Genomic DNA, 26,956 nt, shown 5'->3' on the forward strand with positions numbered 1-26,956 from the left:
GCTGAATATAAATACTACTTCTAACTCTATATTTCTTTTGCTTTTTTGGAAACAAAAATGATTCCTTCTGACTTGGGAGACCCGAATGCTAGAAATAGCTCATTCTAACAAGATGTTACCAACAGATAATGTTTTTCTGTTTTACATGCAGAGTTTTCTTTATATCTATTCAGTATTTTTAGTCATAAATGTTGAGAATGTATTTTGTAAAATCTACCTTTCCTGTTTTTTCTCTATATAGTAGCTAAATGTCAGAAATGATCAGTTAAAGGGAAAAAAAATCAAACCTCTACTTTATCTACTAAGCCCTTCAGCAGAAAAATTCTTGCAATCTTTTTAATGTTAAGGATATAGATAGTAAACCAAGCAAATGAACTTTCCTGAGCCAGCTGTCCTTTTCAATGTTATACAGCTGATCACATGAATATTTATTATGTCCTCAATTCTCAAAAGGTGCAAGAGTTTTCATTCAACCAGCAGGCTCCAGCATATCAGGTTTTAATTGGGAGAATATATTAAATGTAAACATCTGTAATTTAATTGCTACTGAATAATCTGAAATTCAGGAAGCTTGAATATGGTGCAGTTTCTGTCAGGGGTAATTTTAAAATCAAGACAAAATGTTTTCCTGAAATTTATGGACTGGTTTATGTGGGACTAATTCAGAAAAAAAAAAAGAAGTAGCTTGCTACATACTTGCAGATGACAATAATCACTTCTGGTTATAAGATTAATGAACCCATGAATCAAAACATCCTGTTGTGGAGCATATTTACTTGCATAGCATCATTTTGTCACAGGTGTAAGAAACTAGATGGGAACAAGTGCACGTAACTTAGAAATCTAAGTATCTAAAGAAGAAATGGGCAGCCAAAACTTAGTGCAAGTCAGGTACCTAATTCATCAAAGCAAAATGGAGCCCTGGCCCTACAGAAACATTAGCAAAACCCTGATCACCTTCCCAGGTTGGTGCTGAGAAAACTCCTAGAGTTTGATCTTTCAAAACACATGAGCCACTCCACCAGGTACAAGTGACTTTGAAGACACTGGAGGACAGGAGTCAGCTAGAGAGGGCAGTAATTTGGTTAGGATCCTCCATGATCTAATCTCCAAAAATATCAAATACCCAGTTCAGTAATTCTTGCCCGAAAACTTCAGCAATGTATTTTCAGCGATACAAATAATCTCTTTCATCTCTTGTGGTTATTTCATTGTTATTAGTTGCATATTTTGATTTAAAAACAACTGATAAAATAATTTTTTGCTTCAAATTATATAGTCAGTTAAACAAACTTAGAAAGTGTGGTTTTTATAGATGAAGAGGCAGAAGAACAGTGCAAACCTAAAAATCAAAGCCAAGTAAAAGCAGAAATGAGAAACCAGATTCTTTGCCCATAAGTCACAAGCAAGTTCCACAGAAGAATCTCATTGCAGGTGGTTTTTCACTGCTCTGTTCAAAAGATCTCCAAGCCGTGATAGATGGACATCCTAAATTTCAAATGTTCTGTTTTCTTTAGGATTTGCAGATTTGCCACAGGAGAGCCTTCCCCCCAAGCACCTCCTTACCCAGTAAGAAGCATGGGTGAAATCGCAGCACAAAGAACTGTCTCGGATCACGCATTTAAGTTTATCACTGATCAGTAAGCTGTTCTTTATCTCTAAACTGCAAGGAGTTCAAAGCAGCTCTGGGGCTGAATGTAACTTATTTTAGAATGCTGTTTTCTGCAGTCATCAGAGGCTTATCTTGGATCTGTGGTTTTTAGTTAAGCCCGCATGCTTTGAGAAATCAGAGAAACCTCTCTCATTAGGCCCCTTCTATCATGTTTTTAAAACCCAGCAGTCATATATGCAATGTATGGGCAAATTAAATCTACAATTCCTCTTTTACTAAACTGGAGAGAGATTATAACAAATATGCACAGCCTTCTGCCTTCACTTTTTTTAAACTGTTTTTTGATTATTTCTATATTTTCAATTTATTTACATTTTATAATTGTGCTAATTCCCAGGACCTGCTACAGTAAAATTCATGGAAATATTGCCAACTTTCCAGTTTCAGTGGAAGTTGCCAGTTAACAAGATCTGTTTACAACACATGGTTTCTTCTACTTCTTCTTCCACACCCCATTTTTTCTAAAGAAATTAGGATGTTAGAGATCTACAGAGGATCACAAGTTCTCTTCTGAAAAACCTGCATGCCAAACACACACAAAGGAAAAACAGGAGGAAGATACGAAGTAGGTAGGGAAAGTGTATTCCATAACATGCTCGGACAAGTTCACAGGGGAATTTCCTTTTGGCCATTTCCAGCTGACTGCAAGTGCTTTTCCAGGGGATGCAGATTGTGAACTGATCTTGATATCTCAGAAAGTCCCCCAAAAATGGACTCTTACCGCAAAGAAGGTACACTACTGAATATTATCCTAAGGGTAATGTAACAGGTAGCTTAACTAATGCATTTTTGGTTATGGTAGCTGTAGTGTGATGCTCTATACAATCACATTGCAGTGCCACCCCAGACAGCTGCATTTCCATAGCCTGCACATGTTGCTTGCGGCAGGAGGTCAAGGAGTCAGAGGAGACGTCTCGTGAGCAACCCTTCTTTGCAGAGCCACACGCACTGCAACTATTTTTACTGGGAGAAGCATGAATGTTTTCCTCAAGACTGGACTTAAACCACAGGTTGTAGTTTGTTCAGTGTAGCCACTGAACTCTGCCAGTGAGCCAGGGCCCCTAAAAGATGTGCTTAACTTCCAGGGGACGATGTGGTTGCCTGGAAAGGCCTCCAGAGACCCCCTAGGTTAGGCAGTCTGGACCTTTCACCCTAAACCAAAATTTAAAAAATAGTATTTGTAATTTCTAAGCATTCAGTTGGTTGAATGACACTGATTCCTTTAAAGAAATACCACTGGAGTTGTCAATGTTTTGGTAAATTATGTGTAGCCTGTATAACCATAGAAAGTGTGAAGACAGGTCAAATTTAGGTGGCCTGTCTAGTGAAGGAATGACAGTCAAGCACCCTTTTATGTTGGGATGGGGCCTGGGGGGAAGCATGATAAACTGCGTTCGGGGCAGTGGAAGTTAATCCTTTCATTAGGAACAGGTCAGGAGACTGGCCAGGTGAATTTTCTTTTTTTAATCTCTTACTGCTCTAAGAGCCTCTGGGCTCTGCACTAGGCAAAATGATTTGCTCCTGGATGTACGATTCAAACACAGTTCTTTATTTATACATTTTATCTTCTTTTACTGATATATTTTTGAAGCATGGCTGACCTTGTCAATGCCCCAGCTTTGTCCTGTGAAATCTTTTCACTCTTTTTCCACTCCTGATCTGCCCTGTATCAGAACTGTAGTTTGGTATAAGCTAATCCTCTGTGCTGAGTTAAAGAATATTCCAAGTAATGCTTTGATATAGGAGAAAGAAAATTTCTGTCATTGTAGAATACAGGAAAAGAAGTGTGCCACAAGTATTGGATGTTTAAGCAAGTACCAGCAAGTCAAAATTATATCCAGATCTAAAGGCTGGCTCCAAGCTACTTAACAGCAATTTATTAAAATGACAGCTACAATGCTACCTATCACAAAAAGTGAAAAAAGAATCTGTTCCCTAATTATGGCCGTATTCTGCCCTTATTCTGTGCAGGCAATCAAGGGTGAAAAAAATGCCCTCAGAGTATGTTGAAAATTCCTGCAAAGCAAAGGCAGGTCTGTAAATGAACAGTGACAAGGTAACCCTTGCGAAGCCTGTCAAGAGAAAGCACAGCCAAGAGCGTAAGCCTCCTGGAACAAGAATGACATCCTGAATTCTGGGAGCTCCTGACTCTTTTGTGGCGCTTTTGCAGGACAGTGGGAACGTGAAGCATTCCTAATTGGCTATGTGAGAGCAGAGCAGTGGGAATGAGCCCACAGCTCATCAGAGAGGGTGGGAAAAGGGTAACAGACTTAATTGGAGCACTGCTGGCTACTCTTACTTAGTGGGATGGACTGGTAGCTTCAGAGCCAGAGCTAGTTACCACTCACCTGGCAAACTCCCATGGAGCAAGCTTTGTGTCCCCGTGGGAGCCCTGAGCTAAGTGCAAAGCAGGAAACCCAAAAACCTGTGGCTCTGAGGCCAGCACAACTGTGCTGGAATAACCACATCAGTGCCAGCCATGTCAATAGTGCTTGTAGCAATGCAGCACACAAGTGCCTAGGGACACAAGGTTGATGTTCCTGTACTGAGCAAGAGCTATTGTAATTCGCTGATTGGAAAACATGGCTTATATGTTTGGTCTCAAGAACGAGGAAAAGATTTTCAGTGCACAATTAATTGCCTTCTTGACTAAAAGCAAAGATTGTACTTAAACTTCCAAGTCCTCAAGTTTCTCACTTTGACATGAAAGTAAAGAAGGGAAAGCAGTTAACAGAATAAACATTCTTAAATCCAAGGTATCCTTCACTTTGCCCTGAAGGATATCAGTGCCCAGTGAGATCGTTTCTCAGACTAAACTTTTCCTAGCAGTTTCTGACATTACGAGCTATTCCCTTTTCCAAACTATTTCATCTATTTTGATTCTTTTGTAGTTGCCCTGCAATTAGTACATTAACATTTAACTGTGTATGTTTAGGGTATGTCTGCAGAGCATCATTTAGTGCGAGGTAGAGATTCTTGAGCTAACAACAAATGGACTAGCTCTGAAACCAGAAGCACTAGGATTACAGTACAACATTTCATCGCATTAATATACCACTGCTATGAGAAGCAAGTGCCTACCAAGGCACTTGACAGAGTGCCATGCAAATCCATATTTAGATATTGATCTAAACCATGTTTTGGACATTATACCTCCTGTGTCCAGTTGATACTTTTTCCTGCTGTTAGTATGCTTTCTACTCCTGTTTATGCATTTTAATCAAAGAATCATAGGAAAATTCAGGTTGGAAGGGACTTCAGGAGGTCTCTAGTCCAACCTCACACTCCAAGCAGGGTCAGCTAGGAGGTCAGATCGGGATGCTCAGGGCTTTATCCAGTCTGGTCTTGAAAACCTGTCAGGATGGAGAGAGGCTGCACAACCTTCCTGTGCAGCCTGTTCCACTGTTTGACTATCTACACAGGGAAAAAGCTTTTCCTTATATGCAGTCTGAACTTCTCATTTCAACTTATGCCCGTTGCCTCTCACCTCCCACCATGTACTGCCACTGTATCGTCTTGATGACCTCCCTGTAAGTACTGGCATCCTGCTGTCAGGTCCCCCCAAGCCATCTTGTCTCCAGGCTGAACAAGCCCTGTCCCTCAGCCTCTCCTTACAGGGCAAGTGCTCAAGCCCTGACCATCACGGTGGCCACCTGCTGAACTCGCTCCAGTTTATTGATGCCTTTCTTACATTGAGGGGCCCAAAACTGGATGCTGTATTCTAGATGTGGTCTAAAAGCACTGAGTAAAGGGGGATAAGTGTTTCTCCTCAATATACCTGCCATGATTCTGTTAATATAGTCCAAATTACTCTGACCAAACAAATATTAGGTAAAGGGACTGGGCCTCCCTTAAAATCCAAGTGACCAATGATTTTTAGCCTGTTTTTATCACTGATGAGAAAGATTGATTTTCAGATTATTTTTTCCATTACATTTTTGGGACAGAATCCACATGGAAAGGGGATACACTTTTTTGTTATGTCACTGTCTACACCAATGGGATATTTTTGGTTCATTGCTGTTTCTCTAAACTTAGGATTTGAGAGCTCTTTGGGAGATCTGAAATTCAGTACAGTTATTATTTTAATAAATTCACTCGTCACTTCCTCAGCAGACTATCATTTTCATTTACTCTTGGAGGTGTTCAACTGAGGCTTAACGGTGGCTACCTATGTACTTGCTTGCGGGGGGGTGGAAATAGTGTCACCACCAGAAGAATATGTTGGAGGGTAGGAGGCAAAGTAGGATCTTGAACTTGGCCATATAATTTTTGGTTGTTTTGGTGTTTTCTCTTTTTATCCCTCTCGCCTTTTCCTCTCCATCTCCCCCAACCTAGAATCCTATCTGTGAAATAAATTTCTTGAAAAATTCACAACCAGCTTAACTCATTAATATGTATGTATCTCAGTGCCCTCTGTGGGATATTTTTTTCTATCTGATCTTCTGCAAAGAACTTCAAGTTGGCTATTATATTCAATAAAGTGAAAACGCAGAGTCCCAAGTGGCTAATTATCCATGGTTTTGTTACAATATTATTTCTGGCAATCGTATGGTGTTTTAAAATTCAGCTGAGGTAATATAAAAAGCAACACTTTTAATAACTGCATGATCATGAAATATTGCGAAGATGTTTTCTGAGACAATTTGCTATTGTGAGATACAGCTTTCCCCGTACTCTCTTATTCATTTTTCTCTTATGAATTTAGAACTGTGAAGTCTGGCCCTAAAAGCTGAAATTGTTTTTTTGTTTCCTCAAGAACCAGTCTGGGGCAAAAGAACAGTTTCTTGAAAACATCTTTTGAATGCAGGGAAAAGACTCATTAGGCTGTAACTTGCAAAATGTCAAATTTTCTCCCTTGTCTTGATTTTTCAGAAGTGATTAGTGTTCACAGTTTCAGATGGATTTGGTGGAAGATGTGGATATCCTTCAGAACAAAGCCTTTAATCTTCCCCCTTCCAAGGGGCTCAGTTCAGTTGGATAAATGTAGGTGTCTAGTGCCATTCAAATTATCAAGTATGCTCCTATGCCTGTAGCTGCTGCTACAAAGGGTGTGAGTCTCCTATAGGTTCTATATCATATTTGCCAGACCTTCCTCTAGATGTCTCACATACGTAGGACATATCAAATAGCACTAAATGCCTGTATTAAAGCAACAGAGTTGAGCCCCAGCTAACATTAGTTTTCCAGACAAGAAGTGTGCTATAATCCTTAAGGTCTGATTCTGCCATCTCCCTATATTCAGTGGTAACTTGCAACCAAATGCACCCTCAGCAAGTTTGCAGATGACACAAAACTGGGAGGAGTGGCTGATACAGCAGAGGGTTGTGCTACCATTCAGAGAGACCTTGACAGGCTGGAGCAAGGAGCAGAGAGGAACCTCATGGAGTCCAGCAAAGGGAAGTGCAGAGTCCTGCACCTAGAGAGGAATAACCCCATGCACCAGTATTGGCTGGGGGCTGACCTGCTGGAAAACAGCTCTCTGGAGAAGTGCTTGGGGGGTCCTGGTGGACAAGTTGAACACGAGCCAGCAATGAGTCCTTGTGGGAAAGAAGGCCAATGGTATCTGGGGCAGCATTAGGCAGAGATTTGCCAGCAGGTCAAGGGAGGTGATCCTTCCCCTTTACTCAGCCCTGGTGAGGCCACATCTGGAGTGCTGAGTCAAGTCCTGGGCTCCCCGGTACAAGAGAGACATGGAGCTATTGGAGTGAGTCCAGCCTCGAAGAGGCATCAAAGGGCCTCAGAGATGATGAAGGGACTGGAGCATCTCTCATACAAGGAGAGGCTGAGACAACTGGGACTGTTCAGCCTAGAGATGAGAAGGCTCCAGGGCAATATTATCGGTGTATAAATATCCAATGGGAACATGTAAAGAGGACAGGTCCAGACTCTCAGTAATGCCCAGTGACAGGAAGAGAAGCAGTGGGCACAAACTGAAACTGAAACACAGGAAATTCCATCTGAACATAAGAAAACATTTTACTGTGAAAGTGGCTGAACACTGGAACAGCTTGCCCTGAGAAGGTTTGGTCTCCGTCCTTGGAGATACCGAAAACCCAACCAGACATGGTCCTGGGCAATCTGTGCTAGCTCACCCTGCTTGAGCAGGGGTTTGGACCAGATGGTCTCCAGAGGTCCCTTCTAACTCCAACTATTCTGTGATTCTGTGAACTTACATACTATCTACAGTTCAGCCAGTTAAAAAATCAGCCTCCCTGCTCCTCTTTCTAATTGACTTTCTAGTTGCTTCATCAGTGTCCTAACTGGACAGTTACAATCATGGGGTTTGCTTTGATCTCAACTTTTATGTCAAGTTTCTGAATTTTATCTTAATAAAAAAGTGTAATTCAGTAGTGGGTGGTAGGAATCGTTTGTTCACACAGCTCTAGTGGTTACCTGCAGTGTCTCTCTGGGATACAGGAACAGAGAAAATGTACTTTGTGGATGAATTTTACTGTATTCTGACAGTGAAACGAGTGTTTAAAACACCGTGCCTCAGAGGCCAGAATAACCTTTGTTTTTGTCCAACACACAACAGAAAACCAATGCCCCTGGAAGTGACTTGGAGAGTCCCTTCAGCTTTAATCTGTGCAGTCATGCAGGGATTTATAAGCAAGAGTCAGGTTTTAGTTTATTTTCTTTTACTTGGAGTAAAATGGGAAAAATAAAAGCTGAAAAATGTGATTTACTTACTTATTGTGGACCCAGATTCAGGCCTGTTCAAGGAGCTGATGATAACAAAGCCAAAACCTTCATTCTCCTTGCGGTGGATTACAACATCACTGGTTTGTAAGCTGTGAGAAGTAAAGCCCTCTGGGGGTGTAGCATTACTACTAGAGACAGCGTGATTACTGTTAGCATAAGTAGCATAGTCACTTCTTGGAGAACTGTGGTGCGTAGACACTGAGCCTGGGCTTCTGCCATTCTCTGGGCATGGTTCTCCTAAAATATAAATCATATCAGTATTACATTCTGCTCAGTGGCTCTGTGACTTACAGTACATTTGCTAATGCAACACGAGTACAGTTGACTGTCTATAGCCCAGACTACTGCAAATATTAAACTAGGAACCATAACAGATGCAGAGAGACAGGAATCTACATGATTATGCAAAGCATTCAAGGGCAATCAAATAAAGCAAGCATGAATACTCACTGCTAAGCTATCTAAAAGAGAGGAAAGGAAACTGTTGTAAGAAACAGTGGCTATCTGGATTGCAAAAAACATTAGCAAGCACTATTCCCTTGTCTACTAGTTGATCTGTCTTCTAGAGGAAAATGTGACATCTAACCCAATATAAATTTGTGTTTGGATTAAAAGAATTTAAGCAGGCAGCTAAAATAGAGTAATTAGGATTAGCTGCATAACGCTCTTTTTACAAGTTGATTAGCATGCTCAAAAGACATATGGAACAGAGCAGTTATACAATGAAAAATAATCACAAATAGTTTCTTTTGTGGGTGTAGTCACAGAAGCAGTGCTCATTTAAAGATTGAGAAGATGCTCTTGGGTGCAGGAATTGAAAAGGGAAGAAGTGAAAATGGAGTCCATACTTCACTATTGCTTTATAATAACAAGAACATGGAACAAGTTAAATCTTGTGGGATTAAACAATTTTTTAATACAAGCATTGTGGTAATCAGAAACAGTAAAGTTACACCTTCAGATGGAAAAAAGATTTTTATTCCTTGAAGATCTAAGCTGTTTACACAAATCATTACTTATTGGCAGTTTTAATACGGAACTTTGAGATAAATATGAGTAATATATTTTCTGTTCACAGCAGTGAGAGTGGCAGAGTCATTCTACAGAACATGTGAAGAGCTTACACATACACGCATACAGCCTAGGAAGAGAGCTTATAAGTTAGACCTTCAGTGTGTATATATTAATAAAATAAACATCATCCAAGGACAGGCTGCTGTTTTCTCAGTCAGGTGTGTCCTTTAGCAGTCCTTGTGCAACTATGAAATAAAGTGATTAGAAAGAATAAGGGGGAAGAAAAACAAACAATTATTATACTGCTACATTAGAATTGAAAATCTCCAAGAGTTATTGAACCAAATCTGCAACTAAATGCCATAGTCAGTGACAAGAGAGATCTCATTTTCTGGCTGTCATGTTTCAGAAAACTGAATACTGTTGTTGTCAGAATGGCTGCAACAGAAAGGAAATTATCTTACCCTGCTGGGTGACCAAGAGCTGGCTTGGCCATAAATGAATGAACTGAATGCCATTAAGTACAGGAAAAGAAAGATAAAGGAGGAAAGGTTTAAATGCCATTTGATTGTCAACTGTACAATGGATGTGCATCAGAAAAATTACATTTTGCTTCTGCCTATGAAGAAATGGCATTTCAATTCCTGTTTTTCAGAATACCACACTTGCTTAATCAAATTATTTTCCAGAGCCTGAGAAGGGTGATTACCTGCTCCAGACCTGGGGAGGTATCTGTGCAAAATGGTGATTCCAGGCTAGGGCTGGGTAAGATATTCATCAGGGAGGTAAGGAAAGCCCCAGTGCCCTTGTTGTATACATTCATGTTAGTGAGAAATTCACATTAAATCTGATATGTTAGTATTGTATTTTTCAGTTATATCCCACATCAGTCATTTTTAAATTTTTTCACAAAGCATATGTTGTATCACACCAAACTGAAATCCTGTTCAGCTCCAGAAATGATTAAACATTAATGAATTACACACTATATTCCCTAGTGTGGTATGCCTAAGGCCCAAGAAGAACTCCAGGCGCTTTACTAGCTTGCTTCATCCTCTGTGCCAGGAGACCAGAGCGTGCAATAGACCTTCTCATTCAATGGTTAGCACGCAGCGACGGCTGACGTCCGTTCTGCGCTAACCCTCATCGTTACTAATTTTGCCGGCCGACTGCAGCCGCTGCAGCCAGCTGGCCCGCCAGGCAAGGTGCTAACCCCAAGCGCTCAGCGTATTACCTTGGTTATTGGCCATTTTCCTAGTGCTGGGGGAGCTGCGAGGGGGCGTCGCGCCGGGTGGAAGGGGAGCTTTCTGGCTGGAGGACTCTGGAGTCAGTAACAGAAGAAAGTCAGTCCCGAGAGAGCGCGGCTGGCACAGAGCTGGCAGTGCCGCGGCGGGAGGGGGACTGCGAATGAGAAGCGGAGCGGGAGGGCAGCTTTTTGGCATGGCAGTGAAGGGGAATGGGTCAGGGAACGACAGCGGGATCTAGGGTGTAGGCAGGAAAAAGACAGAACAGGCTGAAAACGTGCTTTTGCTCATTTCTGATCCCTCAGCAATGTGTACTGTCCACAAATGTTTTATTTTAAAAGCAATTAAACTTATTTCCTCAAATAAGCAAAGATTTTAATGCAACAGGAGCAGATTCTCTGATTAAAACTTTAATAGATGCTGCCAGATATTTTTCAAAGTTCCAGTCTTTTTCAATAATTGACACTGAGCTAGTCTAAATGTTTTAGTTGCTTCAGATTCTTCATACTGTTTTAAATTTATTTTCTGAATATGTCTGCTTGAAGGGAGGAACCTGCCCTGTTCTTGGTAGCTGTTTACTCAGTACAGGAAGTTTTTAGCCAGCTTGCGCTGAAGTCAGTGGGAAAAACTCCAAATGACATCAGTGAGACCAGAAATGGGCTTTAAACATATACAAGTGTGAAATGAGTCCTTTCCTCAGACAGTCTTTAAGCCTTTCTCTGATTGCTTATTCACACTGTCAGCTTTAACTTAGGTGAACATTTTGTCCCAAAAGGGTACACAAGAGGAGACAGCACAGACCAAGACAGCATGGAACAAATCCAGAGCACTCATGATCACCACACTGGGGTTGCCAATGTTATTTCCTCTTCTGAAGGAAACAACACCCAGCTGTAGTGATTTTGTCACAGAAATGAGGAACAGTTATTTACAATTATTCATTCTTCAAATGACACAAATATTCACTTTTTTCCCCCTAAAATAAACAGCACCTGTTATTAGTGCTGAGAGCATTGATTTCTATTATTTTTTTCACCTTTCCCAGTCTTCTTAACTCACCCGTTGATAGCACTTTTCTCCTCACAGTAAGATTCACTTGCCCATTTCGGGCAGCGTTATGCATAAGATCAATCACATAACGGTGGGTTTTGCCAGCCACTGGAATCCCATCTACATACACCAGTTCATCGCCAGGATGGAGACGACCGTCTCTGTCTGCTGAGCCCATTGCAATTACTGCTCCAATCAGAATCTGGGTAGCAAAGAAACAAAAATGCCATCATATACACACTGAGTACATACACAGCTTCTCATCTTGTCCCATGCATATTGCAGTGATTTTCCCTTTCTGTTGAAATTAAGTTAGTGATTCAGTGCAGGTGAAAAGATCTGTGTGTGCTTGAAAGATGTGCTCCTGTTCTGTGGGTGTGATTGAAGATGTTTTCTCACCTTTGGTAAGAAGGTAAGATGTTTCTCACCTGGCAGGAGTGATACACCTGAGAATCCTGCTCTAAGGATTATCTGTACTTGAAATCTTTAAATCAAGAAACTTAAGCAACGGTGAATTTCTTTAGATAACATTATGCAGAAGATCTAAATAGATAAATACCATTTAAGGCTCATTTGACCTTAAATTAATGAATCTACATATTACTTATCTAAGATTCCTAATTGCTGTGTGATGTAAGCAGCTGGATGAACAAACCTAAGGTGGGTAGTAGAAGTGGCCCCACCCATAGAGTTTGCTTCAGGATCCTCTAGAGGAGAAAAAAAGTGCAATATTAAATGCTGCTACTCATAATGAATAATTGTTCAGGTGGCTGTTGATCAGCAAAATGGAAAAAGATGAAAAATGTCAGCTTACTCTGGGCAGATGTTGTTTTCCCAAAACAACATTTAAATGTAATTTGTATGGAACGTATAAACCAGTAAAAAATCTTTTCTAAACCTTTTAATGATTTTCTCCACTTTCTATGCACATAAATTCACATAATTTATTAGATGAAAACATATATATTTTCCCCACAGATAGGTGATAGAACAGTCAAGATTGATTCAAACAAAACTAGCAATCTTTGAGTGAATATTACAGTATTCACGAAGTGTGTTCCAAATTTTGTTTTCCCCTGTTCAGTGTTGGAGTGAACATAGAATGACGGATATGGCATGCTGTGTGACAATCCGCTTTAAATAACAAAAGATAAAAGCCATCAAGTATTGCTCTTCATGGTGAACTGCAAAGGCTAGATGTGGCAGTCATGCAGGTGATCTTGTTTTCTCAAGGTCTTAGCTCTGATTTGGAAGTACCCTAGCAGAGTGTTTAAATGAAACTCCCATGTGGAGCCTTGAGAATTTTCCCCAGTCCTCTTTGGCTCACTTTTGCTTCCAAAATGTAAGAAAGAGAAAACAAGGTACAGCTGTTTCCTTCTTCCTAGTGTTCTTAGATTCCTGTTAAGCAGTGCCAGGCTGAGTTCCTAGAGATATCCTTTCAGGTTCTCCAATTCTGTTCTTCAAACAGTGAAAGAATATACATCAAAGCTTTGAAAAATGCTTTGTACAAAATCCAGCTACGAAATATACATTTAGGCTCCTTTACTGGGCAACAAAAAGCTATCTGAAGCTATGTTTAGATAGATCTCCACAAAGTATTCTCTGGATCTGTGAATCTCAAATGAGTAAGAATTTTTGTTAGTTATCTTGGAAGGAAATGGATGTTAACTCACTGTAGCTTGGAAGATTTGTAGGGAGTAACTTGCTCCTGGTTTTTATTATTTGTAGTTTCTTTATAATTGATTCTAGACTGACAAGTATTGAACAATTTGTTCATCTTTAACCTTTGGAGAAACACAAATGCAGTATGGTAGGTCATCAGTACCTCCTGCAAAGTCCCAAAACTCCTTTTAGTTTCGACTGATCTAAATAATCATCTCTGATCTTTCCCTTGTCTATATCCATGGTGGAAGGTGGCTCTAACTGACCACAGTGCTGGAGCTGACTCCTGAACGTAAGCAGTAGGTTCCTACTTTAAACTCTGTGGATGTGTGTGTTTGCCAAGATGATGGCCATCGTACCTGTTGTTGGGTATATTTTTGGGGAATATTTAATAGCAAGAATAACTTAGTTTTCCTTCTTTTTCATCTTCCATATCTGAACTTGTTTCTTATTTGCTATCTGCTCCCATGTTGTGGATAAGAAGTTTCTATAATCATTATAAATTCTACAAGCAAGACACAAATTGCAAAAATATTTGTCAGGGTTATATTACCTCTGTGATACAGTACCACGCTTCTATGAGATTGCCTTGAGTGTGTGGGAAAAAGGATGACAACATTTCTGCAGTAGAGCGTGTTGCAGAGAAAAAGGTAAGTTTCACCTATCACTCAAGTTTAAATATGAGAAGTGTTGGGATTAGGAAGATTGCGACAGCATAATCTGAAATTGAAGCCTGGGTCTGTTAACTCATACACGTTAATCTGTGTTTTGATATTGAATCTCTTTGTGATTCTTGGTAACTATTAAACTTTGTGATTCAGTTTCTCTGGATAGAGCACAGTTATTTCACAGGCACACAGTAAAATTAAGAAATAGACATAAAAGGTGTGATTCATCTCACCTAATTTTAAGTGTCTGTGATGCTTAAATTTAAGCTAATCATCTGAACTCTTTGTCTAATTAGTGAGAAAAATGGGAACTCCTAAGGTGTGGTTTGCATTATCCTAACATTTTGCTTTTTGGACAACTACATAACGTCTTAGAAATGTCTATGTCTTAGCACTGATCATTAGAGGTATCAAGATATATATTTTGTAGGCATTTAATTTTAAATTAGATGAATCCGAGCCAACCTGTCTGGAAAAGGAGAAACTCTTAGTCTAATTATGTACATGTTCCTGTAATTTTCAGTTTGAGCTGTATGAATGTATCCAAAATACTTCCCCCTTTTGGGACAGTGATTATCATCTTCAGTAAGGTGCCAGGTTACAAACTGGTTGTAACCTTTCAGTGATGGTTCTGAGTTAGGTGTTGCGTGTGTGTCAGGAGCATGTAAGTGCTATAATTCACTGTAATACAGCCAGACTATTTTAAACCGCTCAAGTTACTGGCAGATGTGATAAATATATATGGTGGTATGATCTTATGAGATTTGAGAAGTGATTGGAACTAGCACTCCCACAATCTTGATGCTTGCAATATCGTGATAAATGTAACTCTTCCCTTTGGAAAGCGTCTTTGTGCTTACAAATAAGCAAAGTGAAGTACTCCACCTGCACTTACTCCTTCAAAGGTGCCAGCTAGATTGTATATCTAGAAGCAAACTATGCTACAGTCCCGCTACAGTGCCAATATCATCATTTTGAAAAACTTTATGCAGATCCTACTTCTTTGAGAGATTTATTGCCTTATGCTGAAGAAACCATACTCCTTTTTAGAAACAAAACCACAAAGACAAAAGGCAATGAAAGCTTCCTTTCATTCTGTGTTACCTGACTGCACAGCAGGAGAGTTGAACAAACATTTCAAAGTGTCTTAGTTCTTGTTTCACAAGGACACACAGGGGTTTGGAGGACAGGCAGAAACTGCCTCTCCTTTTCTGGAGGTGAAAGGAATAGGAGGCTGCAGGTGGGCTGTCCATGGGGGAGCAGGGAAGCAGTGAAGGAGAGAAAACAGAATTTAGAAGTTTTGTATTTTGAATACAAACTAGATGGGAGTGGAGTTCATCTGTCTTATTTCTTAATGATGAATCTGGGTTGCGAAAACAAGTAGATGGGCAAAAGAGAGAGCTGAGAAGTCCACCACCGCAACACCTAGCTTTAAGGCGCCTTTTTGCCAGGTAGGACCCTCAGACTCAAACTAGGTTCTCACTCATTCCCAGGGACTGTGAGACAAGGTTTGTAGGGAGACGAAAAGCCTCTTACACTGATATGTGGGGGGAAAAATGCTTTTGTGTTCTCGAGCCCTGAAATAGAGGCAGCAGCCTTGAAGCTACGTGCAGGCTGAGAGCAATTGTTCAGCAGGACACTGAAGCACCTTAGAAGGTGGTTCACACAAAGAAGCATTTTCAGTCCTGCCCTTCAAAAATAGTAAGGTGCTAACCTGTGGCCTGGAGGGAGTGCACAGCTGTGCAACTGGTATCCAGCTGTCTGGCTTTAGATAGTTAAGGCAGGCCAGTCCTTTGCTGAGAAGAAACTAGAAAGAACAGTCCTTTATTGAAAAGAAATTAGAAAGCACTGCTTCCTCTGCAACGGTGCATAGAGCCTGTAGTTGGGAAGCAAAAGACTCATTTCCAAATTCCCATTCTACTTGATTTTTGAGCAGAGACATAAATTCAGATCTCCCACAACTCAGGCAACTATTCCTAACCATCAGAGTATTGGATATTCTAAAGCGGTTTTATCTTACTCCTTTAGGTTGAAACCATTCCATTTTATACAAATAATCAGCTACTGGATGAGATATTTGAGCTGCACTTTTCTCTATGAGGATGCTCTACACATCAAAACTGCAGAGCCAGTCAGAAAGTCAGTTCTAGTGGCTACTTAATCATCCATTTTTAATGGAAAAGGTACTAAAGGAGAGACCAAGAGAGATTCTTTCCCAGAATATTCAGCAGCCTGGTAACACTTTCCTGGCAGGTGGGAAATGCCAGTAGACGCTACTGTCAGAAGTAGGTAGAGGGAGATCTCAGAATCTTCCACTAGCTCCCATTCTTTGCAGGATAAAATGGGATGTTTATTCTAAATCCTAATAGATTTCCTTTTTGGCTTCTTCCAGGGGGTGAGCTTTGAGAATGCATATTGATGGGGCCTTCCAGAGAAGACAGGAAAAATGTTTAGCTGGAGAACGTGAGGATGGCAGATCAGTGGCACCAGGTTTTACGTGTGCTGGGACATGTTCCATGGCAGAAAGTCAGATGCCAGAGGGACTTCAAGCACACTGCAAGTTTAGATGATGAAACAGCGTTGTTTTGATACTGAAGTCCCTGTGTAGAGCTACACCTTGTTTAGCTTTGAAAATCCATTCCAAAGTATTTATTCCAAAATGTAGTCTCTGTTTCAATTGGCATTTGAAGTACACTTGTAACATACAGTGCATTTGTTTCCTTTTAAAGGAGGCATCAATAAACTATTAATATTTAACAGTAGTTCGATAGATGTTGACAATTTTAAAAGAGAGAAACGTCTTGTTTCTCAGATACTGCTGTGCTGATAAGTGTCAATGCTTGAATGACAATCATATTATTCTGTATGAATCTGAATACAGAATATGTAAATCTATTAACCAGCTATACATTGTACCCAGAGTGTTTCCCTGTGGTAACATAGGATGCATAGACTACATGTAAGGTTGTGATATCAAAGTGTTATAAGTATAGATTTGGGATTAGTTCCCAAAGACAAGCCCCAGTTACATTGTGAAAGTCATTGTGAGTGAGTAACTCTGTCTGCCCTCCCAAAGACATACTCTGTAACACCTTTATATTATAGTGTTTATATATATCACTGTTTTACTAAAATATGTACATGGTTCTTTAAAAAAACATATATAGATATTATTTTATATTTTGTTTCACCTGTAATGAATCAGTGTTGTTTGTACTGTCTGATATTTCAGTTACAGGGGTGATTTTTACAAAGATATTAGAATTATAAAATGGAAAGTTAGGAAGAAGCAACTCACCGGCTGTCCAGGTTCATCTCCTCCCAGGATTCGGAAACCAAAACCAGACTCCATTCTCCGAAGGTGAACATCCAGCTCCTTGTAATCGGGACCTGGTTTAAAGGGAAATCCCACTGAGCAATGCATTTTTGTTTTGTCCGGAGAATTTACACCGTCTTCCCTCCCCACTTTTGTTCATTGCAGATGACTAATGGCAGTCTGTCTAGAGCCAGTGGGAACAAATGGAACACAATGCGTTGTACACGACAAAGAGAACACACTTGAAAATGTAGGTATCTTGGAAGATCATTATGTTCAGTAAAATACACTAAACCCAAACTAGAACACATTCACAGGAGAACAGTACTGGAAAATTTTGTTCAAAACAGAGGTTATAATGATGCCTTCCTCCTAAGACTGACTGCGAAATATTTTGCTATTCAGTCATCTCTGGCATTTAATTTGTATTTTCCTTGCTGTCTGTTAAAGAGAATAAACCAAAAAGGGAGATAAAGATACACAAAAAATTAATCAGTGCAACTTGGAGAAGATGAATAATCATCACAGAACATTTTAGTTCCACATGCAAGTATAAAACAGTATGTCTTTTATGTAATGTAACTTTTTAGTACTCCGTTGTCAGGTAATACCCTCAATAAAGAGTTCTGATGAAAGCTAGCATTATAAGCCTCTGAGTCTTAGGGTTTAAATTGAAAGCTAACATCATTGACTTGAACTCCTTAATGCTACTCAAATAAGTCTCAACAGCTTTATGAATCATTAAGATTGTGCTTCCATATGCCTGCATAAGTTGCCTGTAAACATATATTCTGCCCTGGATTGGCTCAGTTCAGGAATGTAGTGCTTTTTAAAAATGAACTTCTTGTAGAAGTGTCTTTAGCTTCATTTGAAAAAGCCCATTGTTTTGGGTCTAGGTGCCCTCAAAATACAAAAGAGAGATTTAAAATAAAACCCCAAAGAGTAAAAAGTGAATCAGTAAGTAGTTAAAGGACTAAGAAATTGTCTCTTGTAGCTATCTTTCTGTTAGAATGTTTAGAGACACTTTGGGTTCATCACCTAAAGCAGGATAGTTATTAGCAGAATGGTCTTTTGTACAAATTGCACTCTGATCTATAAATTGTGACAGTGCTTTTGGCTAGTGCCAGCATTTTGTCAGCCCTGAAAGACAGAAAGGAATGAGTAGGTTTATTTCAGCAAACTGTTCATGATGTCTCCAACTGTGCTGTGTTTCCCTAGGAGGGTAGGACTACAGATGGCTGAAATATGGTACTTCAGCGACTCTCCTTTACAGCCCCCCCCCGCCAGAGCAGTCAGCGGGTGCCTCGCAGACTGTAGAGTCTGGAGGATCCCTCTCGGCTGATGAGCTCTGGTGATTGCTGTCTGTTTCTCACTTTTTAAGGTGACGTGTGCAGCATGCTGGGCAATGCTAATGGAGAGAAGGGCGCAGCCTTTGGATGCTGCTCAGTGGATCTGAGCCAGAGGGTGATCCCTTTCCACTCATATCTGAACCACTGATTCAGCCCTAGACAGGTCTTCAAAGAAAGCAACACAGAACTACCTACAGCAGCTCTATCCTATCACTATGCCATAAAAATTCTCTCTAGACTGCCATGACAGCATATTATGGAGGCCTGCACCCTGTTTTCAGAAATGTATACTGATATCAGAGTGAAACTGAACCTGCCGCAAATGCCTCAGTTAGTAAAATAAAAGTATTACCTTTCCCTACTAACTTGCTTCTCGTATGTTTAGACAACAAAACAGCTCCTAAGAGCTTATTATACTTTTTTTCAATTTATTTGACAAGTGTTTCAACGGTCAATAAAAGAGCAAATGAAGTTTGTGTATGCATGATATATTAACTTAATGCAAAGGTTGTTTCAAAGTTGTCAGAGGAATTTTAGGATGAAAACAATACTGTACCATTACCTGGTTTGTTGTGCCTGATTTGTTTGTGTAACAAGGATGGGGTTAGTACTAGGGAGAGGACCTTGTAGATAGACACAGTAGGATCAGCATTTACATCCCAGCTCTAACACTCAAAGGCATTGTTTCCAGTGGTCTGCCACAAACCAAACACTACCTTTACTTGTGCAAACATGAATGATATGCACAGTTGGGAATACATTAATAAAAGTATAAGAATGTGAGGTTGTGAAGGATGCATGCTCTGGCACACTGAGACTTAAACTTTACACAGCTGATTCAAATCAATGTTGGTACCAGACTCCAAAATAAAAGTTTTTTTTTCTTTTTTTTTTTAATGAGGCTTTCTATCCGTTTAGAATTAAAAAGGTAAGCTAGGCTGACCGTGGATAGGTTTAGGCTAAAAACGTCGTATGTGGGCACACTTTTCCATCTGTGAGCTCTAACACATTTTGGAAACTTCTGGATTAATTCATTATGGCAATCATCCTTTCTCTGAAAAGCCTTCCTTCCCAGGGAGCTGGAAGGCTATAGAGCCCATTAGCTGCCAACTCTTCTTTGGTCACTAAAAACTGGTTTAAAACAAAAATATTCTTTTTTGTCCCACCAAGCAGTAGAAATACAGGGCCAGAAAGGATCCCTGGGTCATCTAGTCCAGCTCCCCGTTACTGCAAGCAAAGAGCAGAGAGACCTTACCAGTAAAGACCCGGGCAAAGAAGACACTTGGCAACTGAGTTTTTCTGTGGCCTTTTTCACTAGGTCACCTTCCTCATTCAGCACTCTTACTGATGGATTACACTCCATGATTATATTTGCCTTTTCACTAAAATATCACATTATCTCCTGCGATTGACTTCTATACTTAAGAGTGTTTCATCCACCGCTATTTCCAGTTGCTTCAGTTTTTGTGTTAGGTAGGATGACATGACTCCACTGACTAGCTTTCTGCTGAGCTGGAGACAACTACACCATAGACACCTGAAGTTACATGTCTCAGTCTGGACCTGAATTCCACCCTTAGTTTTTGTGCTTAGGTCACTAATGAAGATAATAGAGAAGATTAATTTCAAGACTTTCCACTAATATTGTTCCTTTAGTCCAGAAATTGTTCTTTAAGTGTAATTGCTCTTAGCTGCTTTCTAGCTATTCCTGTTTACAGTCTGTTCTAAGCACTATCTGCTCCAGGTTAGCATTTAAGAGTATCAATTATAACTGGTATTTTCTAAAATGCCTAATTGAAGTTTAGATTGATTAAATATATATCACTTGCTTGGTGCAAAAAATCAGTTTCCAGGTTAGTGTGACACAACCTACTTTTTGTAAACTCCTTTTGCATTAGATCTCACTTTATCTCTATACCTGTAGTTAGTCTTTAGTTTGAAATATGTTCTAAAGTCTTGCTGACTATTGAATCTGTTTTTTCCCCTTTCTCCAATATAGGTAAGATGTTCACTAATAGCATGTTCTTACTACAGGCTTGATATATTTGTTAAAACTCCTTATTACCATATGCCAATGCTTTCAGTATTCCTGAATATACATAATCAAGTACTCTTTCCCGTGGAAGTGATTACATTATCTCTCTGATATTTCTTCAGTGCTTACTTCTCTATGATTCTGGTGCTTTTTTCCCCACAAAGGATTATTAGATAAACTAAATTTTGCCTCGTCTTGCTGGAGCAGATTTTTGACTGATCATATGCACAAAACAAATTGCCTGTACTTATAGAGAAATGACACTTCTGTGTCTTGCAATATACTACAAACTGTTGGTTAATATGACTTCATTATGGAAAATGCACCTTTTCTTTCTCTTGGTATAAGCTAGATTGGTACCTTGCAGTTCATGCCAAGTAAGAACAAACGAATAGGTTTGCAGACATGGGAGTCAAGCCAAGACTGAATTAGTACAGTCTTCCTGTTGGCACAATTTACTTTGTCAGCTTGGTTCACCTAAGGGTCCTATCTCCAAACAGTTTCATCAAGAGGGGAGTTGCAGCTTAAAGTAAACATTTCTTCTGTAGGCCCTGATTTTATAATAAAGGTATCCTGCGCAAGAGTGACAGTGTTCCCTCCTCTCCCTTACTTCTCTGCACACGTGTATTAAAAAATGAACAGTAGATTTCACTGTTAGTAACTTCAGTGTCTTTTTTTATAGTTACAGTATTTTGTTTGGTCTTTTGTGTAAAAGGAAACTTAATGGATCATTTGGGCTAGAAGAGACAAAACCAATTCACCTTGCTAGGTTATAAAACCAGCTGGATCTCCCATGAATTTGAGAATGGTATTGGGCAAGCAGTGATCTTATCATTGCTGCACAGTGAGGGTGGTAAAGAGCATTGGGAAATTCCGCTTTCTGCTTCATGGAATAAAGGAAATTTGCTTTAAATGCAAAGACACCAGAATATATTGTTATTGAACATCAGTGAGATTTCATAGGTGCAGATGTGATTATCAGCTCTCAGTTACATTTCCGTACTGTATTCATTTAAATTCCTAGATGAATTGCACATTGATAAGTGCACATGCAGTTGTTTCTTGAAAGTATGTAGAGAGATATATTCTTGAAAATGATGAATTAATTTTATGGATGATTCAAGTCTCACAAGTGGTGAGTGATTTTCACAGAGATAAACCTGCTGTTTGGGATGATGCTGTAAATGCTGAGATTGTCTTTTTTTATTATTAAATCTCTTCTACATTGCAGTTAAAACAAGGATGCAGAGCTTTGTTATAAGAATTTTACAGTCTTCCTGGGTTTGCTCAAATTTCCTGCTAAAAATAAGAGTTATTCTGGACTCCTTTGCTGAAGTTGATGAGGATTTTTATTATGTATGAATCATTACCATGAACTGTGATTAACACAAATCTACAATAACTTTTTATCTGAGCTTCAGAGGTTCTTGAAAGATGTGAAAAGCTTGAAAACAGTCATGGGTCAGCTGATTTCCAACATTAGTAGCTTTTTAAAAAATATACATATTTCCTTTTGATATTTATACAGCTGGTAAATACAGACTCCAGTACAGAAATCAGGAAGCAAGAAAAAAAATAAAAGAAATTGGTATGGTAACAGACGTATTCAACCTATTCACCCTAACAGGGTGTGCAAAACCAGCCCAAACCCATATTTAATTTAGGAATCTGTCGAAGCTGTGTAGGACTAGAAAAGTTTTTAATGGGTCTTTAATGTATAGCAGCAAGAAATGGGTGGGTCTGCGTAACACATCAATTCTGTTCTTTTGCAAATGAAGATAGAATTAATTTCATTTTTTCATGGCAAAATAATGCTTAAACTAAGTTTTAGGCATTAGCTATAGAGAAATATTTTTTATGTTATTAATGGTAGGATAGCGAACCCTAACTTATCAAAGCACACATAAAACATTGTTAAACATACACAAAGACTGGCTGAGGAAAAGGAAGTGATTTTCCTTCCTCAAAATGAAAATCTATTATAAAAAGATTTAGAGTTAGCATTCTATAACCCCCATATAGTTTATACAAAAATAAAATGGTGACTGGGCTGTCATGATTGGTCATAATCTAGAGAAATGATTAAAGAAAGAATTACTTAAACATAAAATGGAGGACAATTAGGTTACAGAACAATGAAGGCTGAAGAATACTTGCCAGAGGAATCCACTCGAAAACCAGTCCTGGGCAGCACTTGTTCTGAATAGGAAAATGGGGAATTAAAGATGAAATACATTTCTCAAGATATTTAAAGAAGCAGCACCACTTTCTGTGCTATGGATTGAATTACTGAAGTGCAATTTCTACTTTTTATTGTATATTTTATTTACTGCATATGCCCTCCTTCCTGACTTACTATAGGTAGTATCTGTATGTATTCCTGCGAGATATAGACCTTCCTGTCCATTTCTAGGTGAAGTGAAACAGACAGTTAGCGGTTCCTTTAATAGAACATAGTTTATGATGAAGACTAAATTGTTAATGTATTAAAAATGGTGAAAGTTAGTGCTTATTTTTAGTTATTTTTATTGCTTATTCAAAGACAACAATAAAAGGAAAGTTTAAAGGCTGTTCAGATGACTCAACTCCTGCTATTATTCAACTCAGCTGCAAACCCTCTTTTATCATCAACAACAGTAAGATTTTGCTAAAAGGTTATATATTGCCAATAAAAACAACTGGTTGTATATGAAGGCAAACCCATTTAACCTACTCTTAGGACAGATAGTTTCAAAGTATTTACATCTCACTAGATGATACAGTGCACCAATAATGGATTGTTTTTTATTTATAACTACTTTGCTGGCATTAGAGGAATCTGGAACAAATCCATAGGAATTCACTGTCATAGTTCTTTTGCTGGTTTTGAAGTGCTGTAACTATGAAATTCTGTTTTATGATCTCTGCAGCATCCAGAGTGACTTGCAAAACATCCCACACTGGAGGTGATTTGTATTGACCTGCCAACAGTAAACAGGTAAATAAAGAGCTAACACGTTCACGCGACTCTAAAACAAAATGTCATATTGTGTATTTCGTGATATAAATGGGGTAAGGTCTGTCACATCAGCATCTGTAGGACAGTGATCTAACAGAAAAGTATATATTATCTTCTGAGACAGAAGGAAAACATGAGTACAAAAGGAATTTGGCACCATAAAGTGGCTTCCAAGCAGAAAGAGGTCAGAGAATGCACTGGAAGGCATTGCTTTTGGCCCATCAAAGCCCTCTGGAAATATTTGGAAGTGGTGAGAGAAATGAGAAGACAGTATTTCTAGTGCAGGCAGCTCCTTACCACTTTGGAAGACTTTGGATTAAAACTACCTGCCTGGCCTTCTGGTGGATTACTTCCTAAAAGGGGTATGGGCTATAGTGTTAGTAACTCAACATTTCACAGCTTCAGTAATGCTAATTATAGAGCACTAATGCTACAGAATTAAGACATTTTCCTGAAAATGGAGATGGATGCGACTGAATGTATTACAACGTTTTTGTAAGAGTATTTACATAATGATCATGATCTGTCCAAATTGAGGTAATTGATATTCTGCTTACCTAAAATACAGTCTAGATACTGAATTGGATGGGAACACCCTTTTGGATTTGATGAAGTATTCCTGTTCCCCTGTTACGTTAGGGGTTGTGTAAGTGTGTTATTGTGTTCTAGTTTATAGGTGTCTGCACATCTTTACTTTGATGCTTAAAGGAGGCAATTCCTTCACTCACTTTAGATTTTGTAAAGTGATTTGGAATCCTTCAAGACAAGAGGTGCTATGTAGATGTAAATTATTCCACAAACATAACTACTGAAAATCAGAACCTTTGAAACTGGTGCTGGTGCAAACTTGGAGGAATTATTTCTTTCACTCATATTTTTTTTCAAGATTTTGATGGAATTCTTGAAAGAGACAGAATGATTTTAATGTATAGAAAGCAATTACATCTTGATTGTCTCAATAAGCTTTTATGTTTGAAGGGACCCAAGCCTTTTCTGTTGATCATCCAGCTAGAATAACTCTTTTGAGCTGTTGTAAGATTGGATCATTCTGTGTTTCCATTTGCGATACTAGTCATCCTAGTATGCCTCAGAATTTGCCTCAAGCAGCAAAGTTAAAAAGAAGTACAATTGTATTCAAATTGTGACAAAACAGAGAAGAATTCACTTCACCATGTTAACATAGCCACAATTTTTTAATAAGCTAGAAGTATCTTATTGTAAACTACTCTTTGTGGCCAGGCAAAAGACTGTGCACAAACTAGTTTCCTTCAAAGCCAGTCTCATTAAGTCTGATCTGGCTTTTGTTCCTGCATAGGCTTCTTTTCTTTTCCTCTCTGCAGAATCTCATACAGTGTCTCATGGGGTTTTAAAATCATTTCTACTCCAAATCAACCATTCAACATCTGGTATTTGTTTCATTGTATTTTAGAAATTCACACATATGAAACTTGGAACTTTGGTCGCCCCTCAGGTTTTGAATCAGGCTATGCCTGACTGTTAAACATATGACCACCGAAAAGATAAACTTCAGTGCAGACTTGCACTTTTTGTAACTACAGCAGAGCAATGTTCCTTCTGGAAGAATCTGCTGTCAGCAGTCTGGCTCTGTGTGCAGGACAGGATATTTGTAATTTTGTCATTGGCTCTTCAAGAAATAGTTGAGCTCATGTAATAGTCAAACTATTGGCAACCAGTAGAAAGCATCGAAAGAGGGAAGACTTCTGAAGAATATTTAACATATAAGAAGGAATTTTATTGGCAATGTCCTCCTGTATCAAATGCAGGGATATAGGTAGTTCTTTTCAAAACTCATAGCTCTGTGCTCAAAGAGCCTAAGAACAGCAGGTTCCAAGTGAAGAGGAAGGACCACTGGGCCTGGTCCTCAGTCAAGCAGGATGCATGTCATTCATGCACATCCTGATGCCTTGTATCTGCTAAGAACTGTTAATTTTATCAAAACATGGAGAGACTCTAGTCTGTTCTGTTTGAAACAAAACAAAACAAAACACTGTGAATTACTTTTTACAGGAAACTAATCTTTACATATGGCAATTTGACACTTTCCATTTACCCACTATTAAGTTCATTTTGGCATTTTCTCAACTCTGTTGGACTATGTTAAACCTCCTGCCTCCACTTCTTAGGAAATGAGGCAGGAGAAGGCATGTTTAGAGAGGTCAGGATAAAGAGGCCAGACTGCCCAATACCACCGCCATTAAAAGGTCTTCAAACTGCACACAAGAGGCATTACAAATATAGAATGAATTAAAATCTATACAAAATATAAGGAAATGAATTTTTCATGGAGATGAGGAGGAGGCTGGGGAGGGGATTCACTAGTATGGGAAGAACCTCTTCTGTGTCCTCCCTTTCTTCATCCTGGATGTATGACTCATGTAAAAGTACAGTAGTAGTGAGAAGAATGAGTGTTTCTTAATAATAAATCTCAAGAAAGTGCTAAAAAGGCATCTTTATTGTCTGAATTTTTTCCTCTTGTTTCCCTTTTGCGATTCTCATTGACATCATCTTAATAGACTGATGATTCACAAACTGTAGCTAATCATCTGTGCAGGCTGAGGCAGACCTCGAAACATTTCTGCAAGGAGTCTGACTGGATCTAGGTGATCTAGCCTTGGTAGCTTCAGGACGCAGATCCAGGCAGTTGGGACCTCCAGCGGCACCCTAAATCTTGATGACTTCCCTCCTATGTAAGTGGGCCTTTTCCTCCCCTCTGCCTCGAACAGCACCAGCCGAAGTTGTGCTGAGTGTGTGCTCGATGCAGAGGCCTCCCTGCTGTTGCATAGAGAGGGTGTATTTGGGAGGATGACGGGGGGATGAGGCTCATTTGGGAGGCACTATGGCAGCAGCAGCACCTCCAGGTCCTGCTTCATTGGTGGCACTTTGCTTACATGGTAGTGCAAGAGGAAGCTCTGAACTGTGATGCTGGTACAGACATTTCCTGCTGTACTCGGTAAAAGACCAGATCCAGCCTGTCTGCTGCCTGTTGGATCCAGCTAGCCTAACCTGTTCTTCAAAATTTCCAGTGACTGAGGCTCTACAAGCTCCCTAGGAAATCTCTATCAATGCTTATTAACTATCCTTACATTCAGAGAGGCTCTTTTAATCCTTATCTAATCCACCTTGCTGCATTTTTATCCCGTTACTTCTTGACTATGTGGACAAGGAAAATTGTTTATTTCTCCTCTCTCTGTACCAATCTTTTTTATTTGAAGATTTCTTCTA

General features: G+C 39.3%; 1 protein-coding gene across 3 annotated transcripts in view; it reads right to left on the minus strand.

Moving 5' to 3' along the window:
- Positions 1-26,956, minus strand: part of MAGI2 (membrane associated guanylate kinase, WW and PDZ domain containing 2) — a 781,658-nt gene that overhangs the window by 56,689 nt on the left and 698,013 nt on the right. For 2 of the 3 annotated variants that reach the window (XM_067316827.1, XM_067316829.1), the window contains 3 exons: positions 17,314-17,405; positions 11,695-11,887; positions 8,366-8,614 (listed from right to left, as the gene is read on the minus strand). In XM_067316827.1, coding sequence (XP_067172928.1) covers positions 8,366-8,614; positions 11,695-11,887; positions 17,314-17,405 — 534 coding nt within the window. The remainder of the gene's footprint in view (positions 1-8,365; positions 8,615-11,694; positions 11,888-17,313; positions 17,406-26,956) is intronic. The other variant, XM_067316830.1, reaches the window with a different exon arrangement.

Source organism: Apteryx mantelli, chromosome 1, assembly GCF_036417845.1.
Source record: "Apteryx mantelli isolate bAptMan1 chromosome 1, bAptMan1.hap1, whole genome shotgun sequence".
In the NCBI taxonomy this organism is placed as follows: Eukaryota; Metazoa; Chordata; class Aves; order Apterygiformes; family Apterygidae; genus Apteryx; species Apteryx mantelli.